We start from the raw sequence: 18,257 nt of genomic DNA, 5'->3' as shown, positions 1-18,257 counted from the left end.
GTAAAGGGCATATACTACAAACCTACAGCTAATATCATACTCAGTGGTGAAAAGCTGAAAACATTTCCTCTAAGATCAGGAACAAGACAAGGATGTCCACTCTCACCACTTTTATTCAACATAGTTTTGGAGGTCCTAGCTACAGCAGTCAGAGAAGAAAAAGAAATAAAACGTATCCAAACTGGAAAAGAAGAAGTTAAACTGTCACTGTTTGCAGATGACATGATAGTATGCGAAGTAGATCCTGAAGATGCTACCAGAAAACTACTAGAGCTAATCAATGAATTTGGTAAAGTTGCAGGTTACAAAATTAATACACAGAAATCTGTTGCATTTCTATACACTGACGACGAAAGATCAGAAAGAGAAGTTCAAGAAACAATCCCATTTACCATTGCATCAAAAGAATAAAATACCTAGGCATAAACCTACCTAAGGAGACAAAAGACCTGTACTCTGAAAACTATACGACGCTGATGAAAGAAATCAAAGGAGACAAACAGGGCTTCCCTGGTGGCGCAGTGGTTAAGAATCCGCCTGCCAATGCAGGGCACACGGGTTCGAGCCCTGGTCTGGGAAGATCCCACATGCCGTGGAGCAACTAAGCCCGTGCACCACAACTACTGAGCCTGTGCTCTAGAGCCCACGAGCCACAACTACTGAGCCCGCGTGCCACAACTACTGAAGCCCACGTGCCTAGAGCCCGAGCTCTGCAACAAGAGAAGCCACCACAATGAGAAGCCCGTGCACTGCAACGAAGAGTAGCCCCCGCTCGCCTCAACTAGAGAAAGCTGCACGCAGCAACGAAGACCCAATGCAGCCAAAAATAAATAAATAAATTTTTTAAAAAAAAAGAAGACAAACAGATGGAAAGATACACCATGTTCGTGGATTGGAAGAATCAATATTGTCAAAATGACTATACTACCCAAGGCAATCTACAGATTCAGTGCAATCCCTATCAGATTACCAATGGCATTTTTCACAGAACTAGAACAAAAAAATCATAAAATTTGTATGGAGACACAAAAGACCCCAAATAGCCAAGGCAATCTGGAGAAAGAAAAACGGAACTGGAGGAATCAGGCTCCCTGACTTCAGACTATACTACAAAGCTACAGTCATCAAAACCGTATGGTACTGGCACACAAATAGAAATATAGATCAGTGGAACAGGATAGAAAGCCCAGAGATAAACCCATGCACCTATGATCAATTAATCTACAACAAAGGAGGCAAGACTACACAATGGTGGAAAGACAGTCTCTTCAACAAATGGTTGTGGGAAAACTGGACAGCTACATGTAAAAAAATGAAATAAGATCATTATTTAACACCATATACAAAAATAAGCTCAAAAATGAATTAAAGACCTAAATGTGAGACTGGACACTCTAAAATTCCTAGAGGAAAACATAGGCAGAATACTCTCTGACATAAATCGCAACAATATCTTTTTTAATCTGTCTCCCAGAATAATGGAAATAAAAACAAAAATAAACAAAGGGGACCTAATTAAACTCAAAAGCTTTTGCACAGCAAGGGAAACTATAAACAAAACGAAAAGACAACCCACAGATTGGGAGAAAATATTTGCAAATGATGTGACTGACAAGGGATTAGTCTCCAGAATTTACAAACAGTTCATGAGGCTTAATATTATCAAAACAAACAACCCAATCAAAAAATGGGCAGAAGACCTAAATAGACATTTCTCCAAAGAAGACACAGGTGGCCGAGAGACACATGAAAAAATGGTCAACATCGCTAATTATTAGAGAAATACAAGTCAAAACTACAATGAGATATCACCTCACACCAGTCAAAATGGCTTTCATCAAAAAATCCACAAACAATAAATGCTGGAGAGGGTGCGGAGAGATGGGAACCCTCCTACACTGTTGGTGGGAATGTAAATTGGTACAGCCACTATGGAGAACAGTATGGAGGTTCCTTAAAAACCTAAAAGTAGAGCTACCACATGACACTAGAGTCCCACTCCTGGGCATATATCTGGAGAAAAACATGGTCTGAAAGAATGCATGCACCCCAGTGTTCATTGGAGCACTGTTTACAATAGCCAAGACATGGAAGCAACCTAAATGTCCATCGACAGAGGAATGGATAAAGAAGATGTGGTACATACATACAGTGGAATATTACTCAGCCATTAAAAAGAATGAAATAATGCCATTTGCAGCACCATGGATGGACCTAGAGATTGTTATATTGAGTGAAGTAAGTCAGAGAAAGAGAAATATTGTATGATATCCCTTATATGGGCAATCTAAAAAGAAATGATACAAATGAACTTATTTACAAAACAGAAACAGACTCACAGACTTAGAGAATGAACTTATGGTTACCGGGGGGAAGAATGAGGGAAGGGATAGTTAGGGAGTTTGGAATCGACATGTAGACACTGCTATATTTAAAATGGATAACCAGGGACTTCCCTGGTAACGCAGTGGTTAAGAATCCGCCTGCCAATGCACGGGACACGGATTCGATCGCTGGTCCGGGAAGATCCCACATGCCATGGAGCAACTAAGCTGGTGTGCCACAACTGCTGAGCCTGCGTGCCACAACTACTGAAGCCTGCGCTCCTAGAGCCCGTGCTCCACAACAAGAGAAGCCACAGCAATGAGAAGTCTGTGCACCGCAACGAAGAGTAGCCCCCGCTCACTGCAACTAGAGAAAGCCCTCGCGTAGCAACGAAGCCCCAACACAACCAAAAATTTAAAAAATTTTTTTAATAAAAAAAGGATAACCAACAAGGACCTACTGTATAGCACAGGGAACTCTGCCCAATGTTATGTGGCAGCCTGGATGGGAGGGGAGTTTGGGGGAGAGTGGATACATGTATATGTATGGCTGAGTCCCTTTGCTGTGCACCTGAAACTATCACAACATTTTTAGTCAGCTATACTGCAATGTAAAATTAAAAGTTAAATAAAGTAAAATAAAACATGTTTCTTAGTTGTGACATAGTGAACTTTCCTAAAACAGATGTATGATTAGTTCACATTAGAGTAATGTTTATAGTAATAAGTGGTTTCCTAAATATATTCAAAGATATAAGATATACAAGAAGAGTCAGAAAAGCCATTTAGGGTTTTCCATTTGGATATTTTATATATATATAAAATTTTTTTTTTCTCATAGTGAGTAGTTTTATAACTTATCGTTAGTTTACTACATTTCAGTGGAGTATGAAAAGTAGGATGACCAACTTTTCCTTTCCCCGGGAATTTACCAGTTTTAAGACTGAACATGCCACATCCTAAAACCCCCTTAGTCTCAAGAAAACTAGTACCGTTGGTCATTCTAAAACGTGGTCATTTTTGAGAAAATGGGATAATCAAAAACATTAGTTAGGAGGTCTAACCTAGTGGAAATGTGTCTTCTTGCTTCTGATACTTTTTTATTTGTATTAATTGTTTCTTTAGTGTTTTGTGTTTGAAACATACATTATTTTTGAAACTTAGTGTTATGTTTGAAAACTACTGTTCTAAAGTCAGTGGAGGTTATTAAAAGAAATAATGTTATCAGAATTAGTTTACAATTTTTAAATGCTTGACTGAGTTTCCAACTTTTTGTTGTTTTTGTTTAAAATAGGAACTATTGTAAGCATAGGTGACCCTAAGAAAAAATACACAAGATATGAAAAAATTGGGCAAGGGTAAGTATTTGTGACTGTATTACCAGAATATTCATTATTTCCTGGGTGTCCAGCATGATATCTCTTTTGCCTGCTGACATTGAGCACTTCTGGTATTCTATGAGTAGTATCCTTGGATTTGTGTAAATAAGTAATGCGTTTATTTCTAGATGCTATTAAAATACTGTACTACTTAGCAGTGATTGTACATTGTTTCTTCTTAAGTGTTATTTCACGTTGGTGATAAGAAATTAGATGGGTGGGAAAATTGCCCGGCAAATATTTAGAAGACAGTAAGAAAATTTACTACAGGATTATCGTTTAAAAAACCTACATTTTAATCACGTCATTGAGTATGGATATTTAATTCTACTGATCTTCTGATTTTGTTCAATAATTTGTATTTTTAAAAAAATTATTATTAATTATTTTTTGGCTGCGCCAAACGGCTCATGGGATCTTAGTTCCCCGAGCAGGGACTGAACCCAGGCCCCCTTCAGTGGAAACACGGAGTCCTAACCACTGCATCTCCAGGGAATTCCCAATAATTTGTATCTTTAAAGTATGCTAACTGAAATCTTTTTTTCTGTTGCTTGGGAGCAAATGAACATCTTGAATTTTTAATGTTATTAATCTCTGGAAAGTGTTCTGTGAGTTTAGAAAGTGAGCTTGAGTCTTTTTGAAAACTTCCTTATGAATTTCTTTTTAATCACTTGCAGCACTGGTTTTAATAACAAGAAATTGAAAATCATGTTAATGTTCTTCTGCCTGAGAATGGATAAATTATAAATAGTATACCGGATCATAAATGTAATAATTACAAATGAACAAGGATAACACCTGTCCATATGGATGACCAGCCCCAGTCCAGTGTTGAATTAAAAAAGCAAATTACAAGAAAATACATAAAATGAAATCATTTATATGAAGTTAAAAAATTACGTGAAACATTTTCTATAGTGGTACACACCTATGGGCTTAATAAAGTATAGAGAAATACATGGAAATGATGCACATCAAATACAGAATACATACCCAATATAGATTACTTTTGGGAGGAGGTAGGATGCCTTTGGAAAGGGCACATAAGAACCTTCAAATTTATTTGTAGTTCTTTGTTTCTTAAACAGGGCAGTGGATCCATGAGTATATGTGACTTTTTTCTTTCTTTTCTTTATCTTTTTTCTGTATTTTTGTAGATCTGAAATTTATGACAAATTTCTAACATAAGTTTTGGCCACAAGAATTGCCCCTTTTTCTTATTTTTTCCCCCTTTGTTTTTGCTTTTACTTCTTTTAAAGATGTTGAGTCTTCAACGTTCTTTAACCTCTTTTTAGTTGTTCTGAGTATAAAGTCTTTGTATGTTATAAATGAGAATGATTTAGAAACCTTAAATCTGGTTGTGTCTTTTTTTCCCTAGGGCTTCTGGCACAGTTTTCACTGCTACTGATGTGGCATTGGGACAAGAGGTAGCTACCTTTTCATACTTCTGGGTGTTAGCATTAGCTTTTAATATGGGAAGAAACTAGATCTGCCTGTGAATAATCAATAAGGAATGTCTTTTGCAGTTCAATATGTTGAAAGAATTACTCTAGGTAATTTTATAGCACTTTCCTTATTGAGGGGAAAAAAGAAGTAATTACGTGTTTGGTTTCATAAATAAATATTTTAAAAATTATTTTCCCAGCTTGGGATGAAAAGAGGATTAATTGCTGGCACTGGGCTGACCTTGCATTAATATTTCAAGAGAAATCTAAAAATATTTAAGCTCTATGTATTACAAAGAATTGTGCATAGGCAGTGTAGAAGTTAAAGTACTGCCTATGAGTAAATTATTATCTCATCGTATAGTATGTATGTAATAAATTAGATTATTAACTGATCAGTGTTTGTAATTTTCTAAGAGTATTAGGAAACTTGTTCTGACTTTTTTTTTCCCTGTTTCCATCATAGGTTGCTATTAAGCAGATTAATTTACAGAAACAGCCAAAGAAGGAATTGATCATTAATGAGATTCTGGTGATGAAAGAATTAAAGAATCCCAACATAGTTAACTTCTTAGACAGGTAAATATAAATATTTCTTAAACATTGGGAGAAAAATGTTGAAATTTTAAGTCTCATAGCTTTGGGGGCTAGCCAGTTTAGTTAGACTAGGGCTGAGTGTCAACACTGAAAAGTAAACTTGAAGGAGGAGGAGAGGTAAAAATAGCATATTACAGTTTAGAAGGTCCTTTTTCTACATAGGTATCACTTGGTAAGCGAGAGAAGGCAGTTAAATGAAGGACATTGCTGCTGGTGCTCATATTAATTACAAATGATCAGAAGCAGAAACATTAAGGAGACGTTGGCTATGATTCATGTCTTGACTGACAGAGGTGACTGACCACACAGTTTTTAAACTTTCAAGTCAGTTTTTATTTCAAATTTTGTCTTTCAGGGGCAAATAGCATGTTTATCAGAACCTCACTTAATTTAGGAATTGATGTTAAATAGCAGAACAAAAAGTAGAAGAGAAAATTATGTATCTTACATTTTTAATTTTTTTAATTTAAAAATTTTTTTATATTTGGCTGCACCATGTGGCATATGGGAATTTAGTTCCCCAACCAGGGCTTGAACCCGAGCCCTCAGCAGTGAGAGCTCGGAGTCCTAACCAGTGGACCGCCAGGGAATTACCTTACATCTGTTTTTTTTAAAAGCAGTTACATATATGTGAATGAAAGAAGAATAGTAGAAAAATAAATGAAAATTATAGTAGTGGTTGTATTGGAGATAGGGAATCATAGGTGATTTTTTAAACTTCCATATTTAAATTTGTTTTGAATGGGTTAAAAGAAAACACATTTTTAGACTTCAGGGCTAGCTCTGGGGACCATGTTCATAGAAAGAAACTTTCCAGGTACATTTCTCTGCTTTTAAAATAGTATTTCAAGTCAGTAAAGCATGGTGGTTAAGATAAGCCATAAGCTTTGGAATCAGTTGTGCTTGGCTTCAGGTTCTGGTTCTGTCACTTACTGGCTGTGTGACCTTGGATGAGTTACTTAGCCTTTCCAAGCCTCCATCTTTTCATCTGTAAAACAGGACAAATCATTCCTACCATACAAGGTTATTTGAATTGGAATAATCTATGTACACACTCAAGTTAGAATTGTGGGCAAAATTTTAAAGTGATTTGGAAAAATCATAATGACCCTCAGTTATTTTTTTTTTTGTGCTGTTCCATAGCAACTTTTCAGTTTTCTTCCCAGCTATCAAAGCTACCAGCTTTCTAGTTTTTTAAATTAGGATTCCTAACATTTGAATTCTTCAATATAGAGTACCACGTGTTTAGAAAAAGTAAAAGTGTGAATGTATTTTTTATGTTCTTTTTTTAGTTACCTGGTGGGAGATGAATTGTTTGTGGTAATGGAGTACCTTGCTGGGGGATCACTTACTGATGTTGTAACAGAGACCTGCATGGATGAAGCACAGATTGCTGCTGTATGCAGAGAGGTGAGTTTGCTCCCTTTTTGAAAAGTTACAGTAATAATGTGGTTAACAGGATGTGAAAAAAAGCAAATTTTTAGTTATTATCCAAGCAGGATACTTTTAAGGGTGAGAGGGAGTGCCATTAAAAATACACCGCTCAACAGTGGAAACAAGGACAAAGTGGTACACATCTTCACCCTAAGTATTAATTAATAAGTTTACTTGTGGCTTTATCGATCTCATTAAAGGTGACCAATGAGATGATATTCATTAATGAATTTGAGACATACTGTTTGCTTAGGCTAGTAGAATTCTGCCACGTTGCCTACATCTAAGCCAAAAATGAGCCTTTCTTTCTTCCATGTAATCTTTTCGTATAGATGAGACTTAGGTTGATCATTTGCTTATTGTCATTAAAACTGCAACAGTACTTTCTTCGAATATCCTAGGAATCATTGTCACAAAGGACAAAATTGTAAAAGTTCTTACGACTATTATGTTTCCTGTGATCTGGCTTTCAGCATTTTTACAGTGAATTATAAGTAAATTATAAACTTTGTTCATGTAAGAACAGTATGTGTGATGTTTTTCCTTTTTCAGCTTTTATTAGGTGTTTTTAAAAAAGTATTCTTTGAAACTTTTAATTCTAATGTAATTATGTTTCACCTAAGGGGAGCCCTCTTGACTCTTTCAGGAGGGAAACAATAATATATCCCTTAACAAAGAATGTTTGATCACTTAAAAGCTGATAAAAACTTAAGGACTTATCTATTTATACTTAATTTGTTTTTCTAATAAGTTTTTTCATAATCAATATAAAATTATTTTAGTAGTTCCTCTAATTGTGATAACATTTGTTTCTATTTGTTTACACAAGTATTTTTCTGGGGATTTGTTCTTTTCAGGAATCTGTTTAAATGCTTGGTAAATGTATTGTAGTAATACACAGTTAATCTGGTTTTTTTCTTTGAATAGTAGAGTATTTTGAATGAGATTTTTGTTATTAATGATGTACAGACTTTATTTGTTGTTCTACTTTAATGGGGGTAAGAAATAAAAACAACTTTTTCCAAGTTACCATTTATACTCAGTTTACATTAAAAAAACATAGCAAGCAGATTTTTAAAATTGAATTTCATTCTTGTTTTTAAGGAAGTGAGAGTAGTTCTTCTGCTCTTTTGACTCAGTGCTTTCTGAAATATGGCATAAGAGGGAAGTGGTGTCCAGGATCATCATTGGTGTCTAGAGTGTGGGTATAGCTTTATGTAAAACCTACCATAGAAGAAATGAAGAAAATATTTTACATAGCATTGAACAGCTGGAGAGAACCAGACCCCCAGTGGCTTACATTGATTAGACTTCGGCATATTTCAGATTCAAATGGGAATGATCACAAGTTTATCCTTTACTGTTGAAATGATTTCTAAAAAGCCTTGTGCATCTTTACCAAGTGCTGCATACCTTTAGGCATTTAAACCTGAGCAGGCCTAGAAATCATGTAGACCCACCCACCATTTCATAAATGAGAACATTGAAGACTAAGTGATATTCTATGGTATTAAATAATCTGTGGCAGAAATAGGACTAGATAAGACATTATTTAATATTTGTCTCTGGATAAGAGCAGAGAGTGGGAAGAGGGGGATCTAATTATTTAAGGTGTCTTATTTTCATAACTGCATGTGACAGGATTTTTTTCTTCATAAATGTATTATTAGAGTGTCTTCTGCTGGTTACTAGAGGTGGTGCTTAGGTCATAAATAGTGTATGTGAACTTTCCTTAGACTTTTCAGGGACTGTTTCATTGATAGATGTTTTTCTCCTGTTCAGTGTTTACAGGCATTGGAGTTTTTACATGCTAATCAAGTGATCCACAGAGACATCAAAAGTGACAATGTGCTTTTGGGCATGGAAGGATCTGTTAAACTTAGTGAGTAACAAGTGAACAAATAACATTTATATGTTACTTATAATTTTCTGCCTTTTGTTTAAGTAAAAACCCTCTTCTGCTATTAACATTTTTATGGCAATACATGGAGTGGGGGAGAATAGTAGTAAAAAGATATGGACTGTCAGCTGGACAGCTTGAGTTTAAATAGCAGATCTGCTACTACTTGCTGAATAATTTTGGGTGAGTTACGTAATCTCTTTTTGTGTCCATTTTCTCATTTGTATGATAAGGAAAATAACAGTACCTATCTCAGAGAATTCTTCTGAGTAGTAAAAATGTAAAGCACTGAGGAACAGTGTCTGGGACTATTATAATGTTGGTGCTGTCTTCCAAACATAAACTTGGATTTATCTCTGCTACCTGTTGGGGTAGGTTTTTGTCATTGTGCTGTTCATCTTTCTCTGGATTTGGTAGATGGTGGCCTAATTGGGGGAGGGCTGTATGACTCTTATGTCAGAGATGACAAGGTCTGAAAAAAACCATGTGTAAACCTCTTTCCCCAGTTAACTTCTGTATCAGACATGGTATAGTCATGGGAAAAAAAAAAACCTCCTTTCCTCTGCTGGCTATAATCTTCAGTTCCAACCATGTCCTCTGGAGGATTCAAGAAGAACTTCTACTGAGGTTTCTCCAACTATGCAAAATTCAAGGCATTTCTTAGATCAAGAGACCAAAAAACTTTTTCTTCTGTTTGCCTAGAAGAGTTTGGCTCCTTTTTCAACATCTCTTTTTTTAAGATAGATCCTCTGAAGGTTATTCAACCACAAGAAAGGGGACCCAGGTTCTAGCAGATGGTCAGAATATATAGTTAATAATTGTAATTTTAATGGGAAAACTAGAAATTGACATTCTCATACATTTTTGGTGGATACACAGGTAAACTAAATTTGACTTTTTTGGATAATATGTTACCATGGCTCTACCACTTACTAGATGAATGATCTTGGATAAGTTATCTAAAAATACGTATGCCTCAGTTTCCCCATTTGTAAAATGGAAATCATAATAGTAGTAAATATGCCTGTCTCATAAAGTTATCATGAGGTATGTTAATTCTTATGAGGTATTATACTTGGAACAGTTATAAGCACTCATTTTAGCTGTAAATGTTATGATTTGACCTAACAATTGCTCTTTTAGGATTCTCTCCTATAGAATTACTGAACATATGCACAGCAATAAGTACAAAAATGTTCTCTGCAACCTTGTAAAGAAAAACCAACAATATCTTAAATGTTTAGTGGTACAGAAATGGTTAAATACATTATGGTATTTTTATGTTCCGTGAAGTTGTGTAGTTATAATAATGAGGTGGGTTAACGTACTAATATGGAAAGATATTTAAAAAATTAGGTTTTAAAAAGCAGTTTACAAAATATCCTAACTAGGTAAAATAAACCAATCAGTTCATGGGTATTATTTGTACATTTGGAAATGCATAACGAAAAGTCTAAAGGTTACAAACCTAAATGTTAACAGTATTTACATATGGAGTAGAATGGGTTTAACAGTAGAAGGAAGGAAAAAATTCTAGATTCTCATCTTGACTTTTCCACTAAATTAATACTGGGTACTAAATTAGGCATTCTGCTCTTCAGTTATAAATGAGGTGGTTGGAATAGAGTAATGCTGGTGAAGACCTTGTAGGTACAGTTGCAGTTAAACATGTTCTTTTTCTAGGCTCTCTGCTGAGTTGGATGCTTATTATTATTAATTCTAGCTTCTGTTTATTTTCTTCAAAAGTAATTTGCACTTCCTGACCTTTGCCTGATTCACAGTGGACATAGTTTTGGTGTCCAGCTTTGGTGACTTTTTCTTTCAGACTTTTTCAACTTTATTAAAATTTTTAGGATAGAATTATTTAGAATAAAAGGCTTCCTGATAATTTACCCTCTACTTGTGGGAAGTAAAAGTTAAAAAGTGAGAGTATATAACAGCATCAAAATATTTGTAAGCCCATTCTGGTTTTCTTTATTAATACATTCTTAAAAATTAAGAGGCTGAATACTCAAATGTAATTAGTTAAATCATATAAAGTAAACTCTTAAACAACCCATGGACACCATTAACTCAAGATGTTTTATTTTGTTTTATAGCTGACTTTGGTTTCTGTGCCCAGATCACCCCTGAGCAGAGCAAGCGAAGTACTATGGTTGGAACGCCATACTGGATGGCACCAGAGGTGGTTACACGGAAAGCTTATGGCCCTAAGGTTGACATCTGGTCTCTGGGTATTATGGCTATTGAGATGGTAGAAGGAGAGCCTCCATACCTCAATGAAAATCCTTTGAGGGTAAGACCAATTAAATACCAGCCTTATTTTAAGAAAAATAATTTTCTTTAAATCATTTATTTAGAACTTGCTTTTGCCAGGCACTGGCCAAGAATTTAGGATACAAAGTTGATAAAACCTAGTCTCTGCCCTCACTCTACATCTAAAAATCATTTGCTTCTGGCTTATTGAGTTGAATGTGTTAGGTGTAAAGAGTTTGTAAATTTTTGGTAAGCTGTATGGTTTCTAAATTTGCACATAAGTAAGAATTTGGTCACTTTTCTGCAGAATTAAGGGACTCTAGATATATCCTTCAGGTTGTTGACTTTGAACCTTGGCCTCTGTACCCCCAGGTACAAAGAGGAAAGCAGGATCACATCTATGAGAAGGCTGTGTAGATGGCAATGTTAAAGCCCATATTCAAACAAAAGAGTGAGGGTTCTGAGAAACAGATGAAGTCAGTAGACTTTAAACAGTTATGTACGTATTCCAGCAGCTGAGGTGGAGAGTTCCATCTTTCTTTCTTTCTCTTTTATCTTTTACTTCTTTTAAATTATCATATATGACTCAGTATCAGTAGTTAATAAGGAAATGCAAATCAAAACCTCAACAAGATCACTACACCCTTACTAGAATGACTATAATCAAAAAGGCAGACAATGATAAGTTTTGGTGAGAATGTGAAGAAACTGGAACCCTCATACATTGCTAGCGGAAATGTAAAATGGTACAGCACTTTGGAAAACAGTTTGACAGTTCCTGTAAAAATTAACTTTGAGCTACCATGTGACTTGGCAGTTCCACTGCTAGGTAAATAACCAAGAGAATTAAAAGCATTCATCCACCCAAGAACTTGTACACAAATGTTCATGGCAGCATTATTCATAATAACCAATAGGTGGAACACAGGGAATTTTTAGGGCAGTGAAAGTATTCTGTGTGATACTATAATGGTAGTTGCATGATAGTGTACATTTGTCAAAACCCATAGAACTGTACAATACAAAGAGTGAACCCCAATGTAAACTACAGACTTCTGTTTAATGAAAGTGTGTCAATATTGGTTCATCACTTGTAACATAGTGTACCATACTAACGTACGATTTTAATAATGGGGTAACTGTGTGTGTGTGTGTATAGGGGTGGTATATGGGAGCTGTGTACTATCTGCTCAATTTTCTGTACATCTAAAACTTCTTTCAGAAAGTCTATTGAGGTTTTTTTTTTTTTTAATTCCATTTCTAGGAATTCAAAGAAAATAGTCAGAGAATTACATAAAGAATACAGGGATTTTCCAAAGGGGATTGACTAAATTATGAAGCACCCATATAAGAAGACACTATTCAATTCAGCCATTAAAATAATTTTGTAGATCTAATCTGTTATTATTGATAGTAATGATGAGGGTGGGATATAGCTAGTTTTGTTTCGGGTTTTGTTTTTTTTTTTTTTTTTAAAGACTTTGTTTTTTTAGAGCAGTTTCATGTTCACAGCAATACTGAGAGAAAAGTACAGAGATTTCCCATATGCCCTCTCCCCCTACACATGCATAACCTCCCCCATTATCACCATCTCTCACAGAGGGTACATTTCTTACAATCATTGAACCTACACTGACACATCATTATCATCCAGAGTCTATAGTTTACATTAGGGTTCACTCTTGATGTCATATGTCATGGGTTTGGACAAATGTATACTGAATAACGTGTCCATTATAAAAGTATCTTAAAGAGTATTTTCATTGCCTTAAAAATCCTATGTGTTCCACCTGTTCATCTATAGCCATATAGATATAGCTAATTTAAAATTTCTTAAAGCGGTTTCAACAAATCCCATTGTTTTGAAATGTGGTATGACTTCGAAAAAAAATCTTAAGAAAGATAAATAGGATACTATATGTGGATGGTGGGATTGTGGTCATTTTTCTTTATACCATTTTATTATAGTGGTAGTTTTATTTATCAATATGTATTTATAATCGAAAAAAAGAAAAAGGTGAAGATAATTTTGAAAAAAAGTCAGGGAAATGTAATATCTAAAAATAAAGTGAAAAATATCTAATCGAAATGGGTAGAAATAATAACCGCACTTTAGTGTGTATGACAATTGTCTTTAAATACGTAAAAGATCCATAAACTTTAAAGTACTCTCTAACTTTGTTGAGCTATCTTAAGTATGTCAGAGTTGTTCTTCTATTCTTAGGCCTTGTACCTGATAGCGACTAATGGAACCCCAGAACTTCAAAACCCAGAGAAACTTTCCCCAATATTTCGGGATTTCTTAAATCGATGTTTGGAGATGGATGTGGAGAAAAGGGGTTCAGCCAGAGAATTGTTACAGGTGAATTTGGAAATAATACTATTTTGGGAAAAAGTTGACTTTTTTGAGTAACCAGCAGAAAGTTTACATAGGGTTAATAATTACATTTCACTATTCATTCATCACCAGCAGCATGGCAGCTGCTGCAGTTTAAGATTTTATCTGCTGGGAATAAAATACCCATAATACTGGGATAAATGTATGAGTTTTTCATATTACCAGTTCTCACACCAGTTCATTGCAGGCATGGGTATCTGGGTCATTTAACTGAGATTTTATAATATGAGAAAAACTAAAAAGACTACACTTCCAACCATAGGAGTGATGTAGTGATTTTGTTGATTTTATATAAGTACTGAAATATGTGTTTGTTAAATAAATTATGATCCATAAAGTAGTCTTTGGGGCTTAATTGAAAGGAAATATTTAGCTTCTAAACTGGTGACATTTACATTTATTTTCCCCCACTCTTTCTGACAGCATCCCTTCCTGAAATTGGCCAAACCATTATCCAGCTTGACACCACTGATCATGGCAGCTAAAGAAGCAATGAAGAGTAACCGTTAACATCATTGCCGTGGCCTCATATTCTTTTTTCCATTTTCTAAAAGAAGTCTTTTAATATATGAAAAATATTATTCTTTTGGGGTTTAAAGAAATGGTCTACATAACATGGAGGAAAAAAACAAGCTACTGTTTCCTGAAGACAACCAAGAAAAAATTGCAAAACAGAATGACAACTTTCTATTGAATCCCTTCTTTAGGGTCCAAAAGGAATTGTGGACTGAATCACTAGCCTTACGTCTTTCAGCAGAAAGCCCATCAGGGCCATTTATCATGCTTGAGATTTGCATTTTATTTTGCTGACTTCATTATAATAGATCCCATTCATTGTCCCTTTTGGGGTATTTTCAGTACTTGAATGGCAGATTTGAGTTTTGCAGAGTATGTGTTTTATCTGCTAGTCTTCTTTTCTCTCTTCTTCCTAACTTTCTTTTCCTTGACTTGCTCCTTTTGAGTTGCTTTGAGAAATGTTTCTTATGCCTAAATTGGAGGCAAGTGTGATAGAAATTTTGTAGCTCCTTATATTGGCAAAGGAGTTCAATATGGTTTAACTTTGTATAGAAGTTAGAACCAGCTATTGTTACATGTAATATTTCAGTTCAGAATTTGAACTGGAGGAAGGGAAGAAAAGTATGTGATTTTTACCTTTTTTAACAAATGTGAAAGAACCAGTTTTAAAAATTTCATAATAGTGAGTTGTTTGGCATTTGTTACATGTATAGAGAGAAGACTAATAATCTATATTTATAACTAAATCATTGAAACAGAAAAAGAATCCCATTGACTCTACTTTCTTACACTTTCGTTTTTCTTTCTATGTCCTCTTCAGATTTGGCTTCAGGACTTTGGTTTGTGCCGCTACTTTCCCCTTCCCTCTTTTTTTCCCTTCATTTTGGAAATAAGTTTCTGTATATGTTGTAATTTTAGCTAGTTTGTTTTTTAATTAACCCTTTCTCACCCTACTCCTCCCCCCCCCTTCCCATGGTAAATAATATAATAACCATTGAATTTTCAGAATTTAAAAGTTAACCTTTTTTTTCCATTTAAAGGTAAAAAATATTTGGAGCTAGCAGAGACAAAGTGAGAGGCTTGAACCTTGGTGAGCTCTAAAATAGATAAGATTATATTCATGAAAGAGAAATGTCAGTTACTTAGAGATGCAGCTTCTGACCAGTAAACTGTAGAGATTTGTTATAAACATTGTTCCCAGCCCATTACCAACATTTTTACTGTCTGTGAGAACTTAAGTGACAAAGTACTTCTTGGTAAATTCATGGGTCGTTTGAGATGTTGAGTTACTTTAGATTTTTTTCAAGTAAGTAAATAATATTCATGTAAAAAACTGGAGAAAGAAAGAGTAATGAAATGTGCTTGTGGATAGCAATACATTTTTTATTTTAAAGATTTAAAAAAGGTCTGTGACCTGTAGCATTAATTATTAGAGTGCCCTCTCTTCTCCCTTCCCCTCCTCTCCTCTTCTTCTCTCATCATTTTAATTATTTGGCTTTTGGAGGCAGTATTGTCCCTTCTGACATGCCAAGAGCCACATGAAAGAGAAAAATATGTGCTTTGGTTCTGGCTTTTTGTTCCCACCATTCGCTCCTAATTGACTTCACACCTACTTGCCATCCTGCAATAGTACAAATCATGAATAAAAATAATTTTGATGTTTTGGAGTACATTAGGAGAACTTAATATGAGTTTTATTTCCTATCATTCCCATCATGTCTGTGTTAAGATACAGGTATGAGGATAGAAATGGCTGGTGGGGTTTGTTTGTTTTTTTAATTGGTAATGCAGGAAGGTTTTCACGAAAATAAGTAAGATAATTAGTGAAACTTGTATCTAGAGCACTTAATAGTCTCTGTTTTCAATTTGATTCTTGATTTCATTTTTCTCTGGATTATATTGGCCTTCTACAGCTATTACTAAATTACTTTACAGAAATAAGCTGGTTTATTTCTGGTGGAAAGCTACAGTGTCTCTTGAGTTCCAGATTTGAACATTCTTTGTAAATAGTTGTCTGGATGGATTATGATAAAGAAGATGCTACCAATGAAATAGAAAACCAACTAGATGGTATAAGACTGTGATCCTCATGACCACTCTAGAAGGCACTTCCATGCGTAAGTCATAAAGGCCATATTCACTGAATGCAGTGCCAATGCCCCATTTTTATGCCTGTGACTCAACAAAGGTCTTTTCAGTTTATAGAAGCAGTTTGGGGTTTGTATTTACAACTTCCTTGATGGTTACCTGCATGTCCATTGCTGGCAACGGACTTTGTCATTAAAACCTGACTCCTAGGTTAAGGGAGCTACGCTGTGGTTTATTCTTTACTTACTTGGATAAACTAACTTGTAATAGAAATGTACTTTGGTTAATTCTGAAATGTGTCAATTATTGAATAATCTTAATCTTAAAAGCAATACAGAATTGTGATTTATTAATTTTAAATTAAAATGTTCACATGTTGTTGCAAGAAAAATTATATCTGAATCAAGATTCATGGTTTTTTTTTTAATAACTGCCTTTTGTATTTACCTTTTTGTCATTACTTTAGAATGAAAATTCCCATTTAAATCTAAAAATTACCTTAGTAGTCCTCTTTTGTTATTAAGACAATATTACTGTAGTATTTATTATATTTCAGACTCTCTGGCAGTCTAAAAGTTTCCTTCTCCTCTTGTTCCTTTTGCTGCTTTTAGGGACAGTTAAAACTGGGAAACCATGAAAATATTGAATATTTCATCCTACATAGAAAAGTAAACAAGTAGAGTGATTGTGCTAGCATAAGAAACTAAGGCTAACACAACTCTGTTTTCATGTGTTGAGTGCCTGGCACACAGTACAAATTCTCTTCTCAACATATAAATATTAAGCTGCTTAAAATGTATCTAGTTACCACCAGTCCTAAATGACCTGTGCCTTTAATAAGCAATTTAAAACTACCTATGAGTATTTCTTTGTAGGGCTCACATAAATACATGTTTGTTTATATATACACCGTATTCTAGCCAGAATAATTTTAGATCTGATCAGGCAGTAGCTATAATTAGAAAAAAAAAAAAAAAATGGGTGCTTAAATTTGCATCAGTTTTTTAATCTAAAAGTTTTAAAATGTACTGAGATCCATATCCAGTGAAATGTCAAAAAATCATTATGGAATATAGCTAAAATCCAGATTAAGATTCTTTTGGGGTTTTTTTTAGTGAAATTATAGTAATATAAAAAGCAGATTGTCTTCCTTGTCTCAACTGCTCCCACAATAAACAACTAAAATCAGTTTTTCCACAGTGTGTGTATATGAGTATGTGTAATAAAGGTGGAAAAAATACACACACACAGAGATTTTATTTCTCACTAACACATTTATTGACCACTTTGACAAAGACACTGTGGTAGATATTGTGGGAATTACAAAGGAGAACCAAGCACTGGCCTGGCCTTGAGAGAACTGAAGTCTTTCTCATTCACCATTCTAGAATGTTGCCAAATGAGAGAGAAAGAAATGTATGATAATTCTGTCAAACATCTTTGGTAGGAATGTCTTGTGTTTTTTTTGTTTGTTTGTTTTGTTTTGTTTTTGTTTTAGATAGAAATGGAACTAAGTGAAAGTAACTTGTCTTTTCTGTTTTGTCTTCAAATTTTATATTGACTTTTATTTTTAATTTAATCCCATTCAGTTATTTAATTGTTACATTGACATTAACTGCTGTATTTGATGACCTTGTTCAATAATTTTGTTCTTTCAGGGCTAGAAATAAACTTTTTTAAATGTTCATTTTCCCTTTTACTAAAACTTTAATTCTTTCTTTAGATCAGAATAGCTTAAAAGAATAAGTGTAATAGGTTTTCAAAGAACGTTCTAGTATTTTTAAGGATGAATATTTTTTAAACATGTCATGGCACCATGAATGTATTACAGAGCTCCAAATTGGAAAGGTTTTCAAAAATTAATGAGTAATAAGCTTGAGCCTTTGCTCTTCTAAAGCAGGTTCAGAATAAATTTGTTCA

The 18,257-nt window shown here is 34.5% G+C and overlaps 1 protein-coding gene across 3 annotated transcripts in view; it reads left to right on the top strand.

Annotated features, from left to right (window-relative positions):
* The window catches only part of PAK2 (p21 (RAC1) activated kinase 2), an 87,458-nt gene extending 69,436 nt beyond the window's left edge, over window positions 1-18,022 (top strand). For all 3 annotated transcript variants that reach the window (XM_036850195.1, XM_036850196.1, XM_036850197.1), the window contains 8 exons: window positions 3,619-3,682; window positions 5,082-5,130; window positions 5,615-5,727; window positions 7,038-7,155; window positions 8,962-9,061; window positions 11,179-11,375; window positions 13,560-13,697; window positions 14,157-18,022. In XM_036850195.1, coding sequence (XP_036706090.1) covers window positions 3,619-3,682; window positions 5,082-5,130; window positions 5,615-5,727; window positions 7,038-7,155; window positions 8,962-9,061; window positions 11,179-11,375; window positions 13,560-13,697; window positions 14,157-14,243 — 866 coding nt within the window. In that variant the 3' untranslated portion in view covers window positions 14,244-18,022. The remainder of the gene's footprint in view (window positions 1-3,618; window positions 3,683-5,081; window positions 5,131-5,614; window positions 5,728-7,037; window positions 7,156-8,961; window positions 9,062-11,178; window positions 11,376-13,559; window positions 13,698-14,156) is intronic.
* The last annotated feature ends 235 nt before the right edge of the window (window positions 18,023-18,257 follow it).

Source organism: Balaenoptera musculus, chromosome 4 (assembly GCF_009873245.2).
Source record: "Balaenoptera musculus isolate JJ_BM4_2016_0621 chromosome 4, mBalMus1.pri.v3, whole genome shotgun sequence".
Taxonomy (NCBI): Eukaryota; Metazoa; Chordata; class Mammalia; order Artiodactyla; family Balaenopteridae; genus Balaenoptera; species Balaenoptera musculus.
The sequence above is the reverse complement of the archived record's forward strand: the minus strand, read 5'-3'. Positions and strand labels throughout refer to the sequence as shown.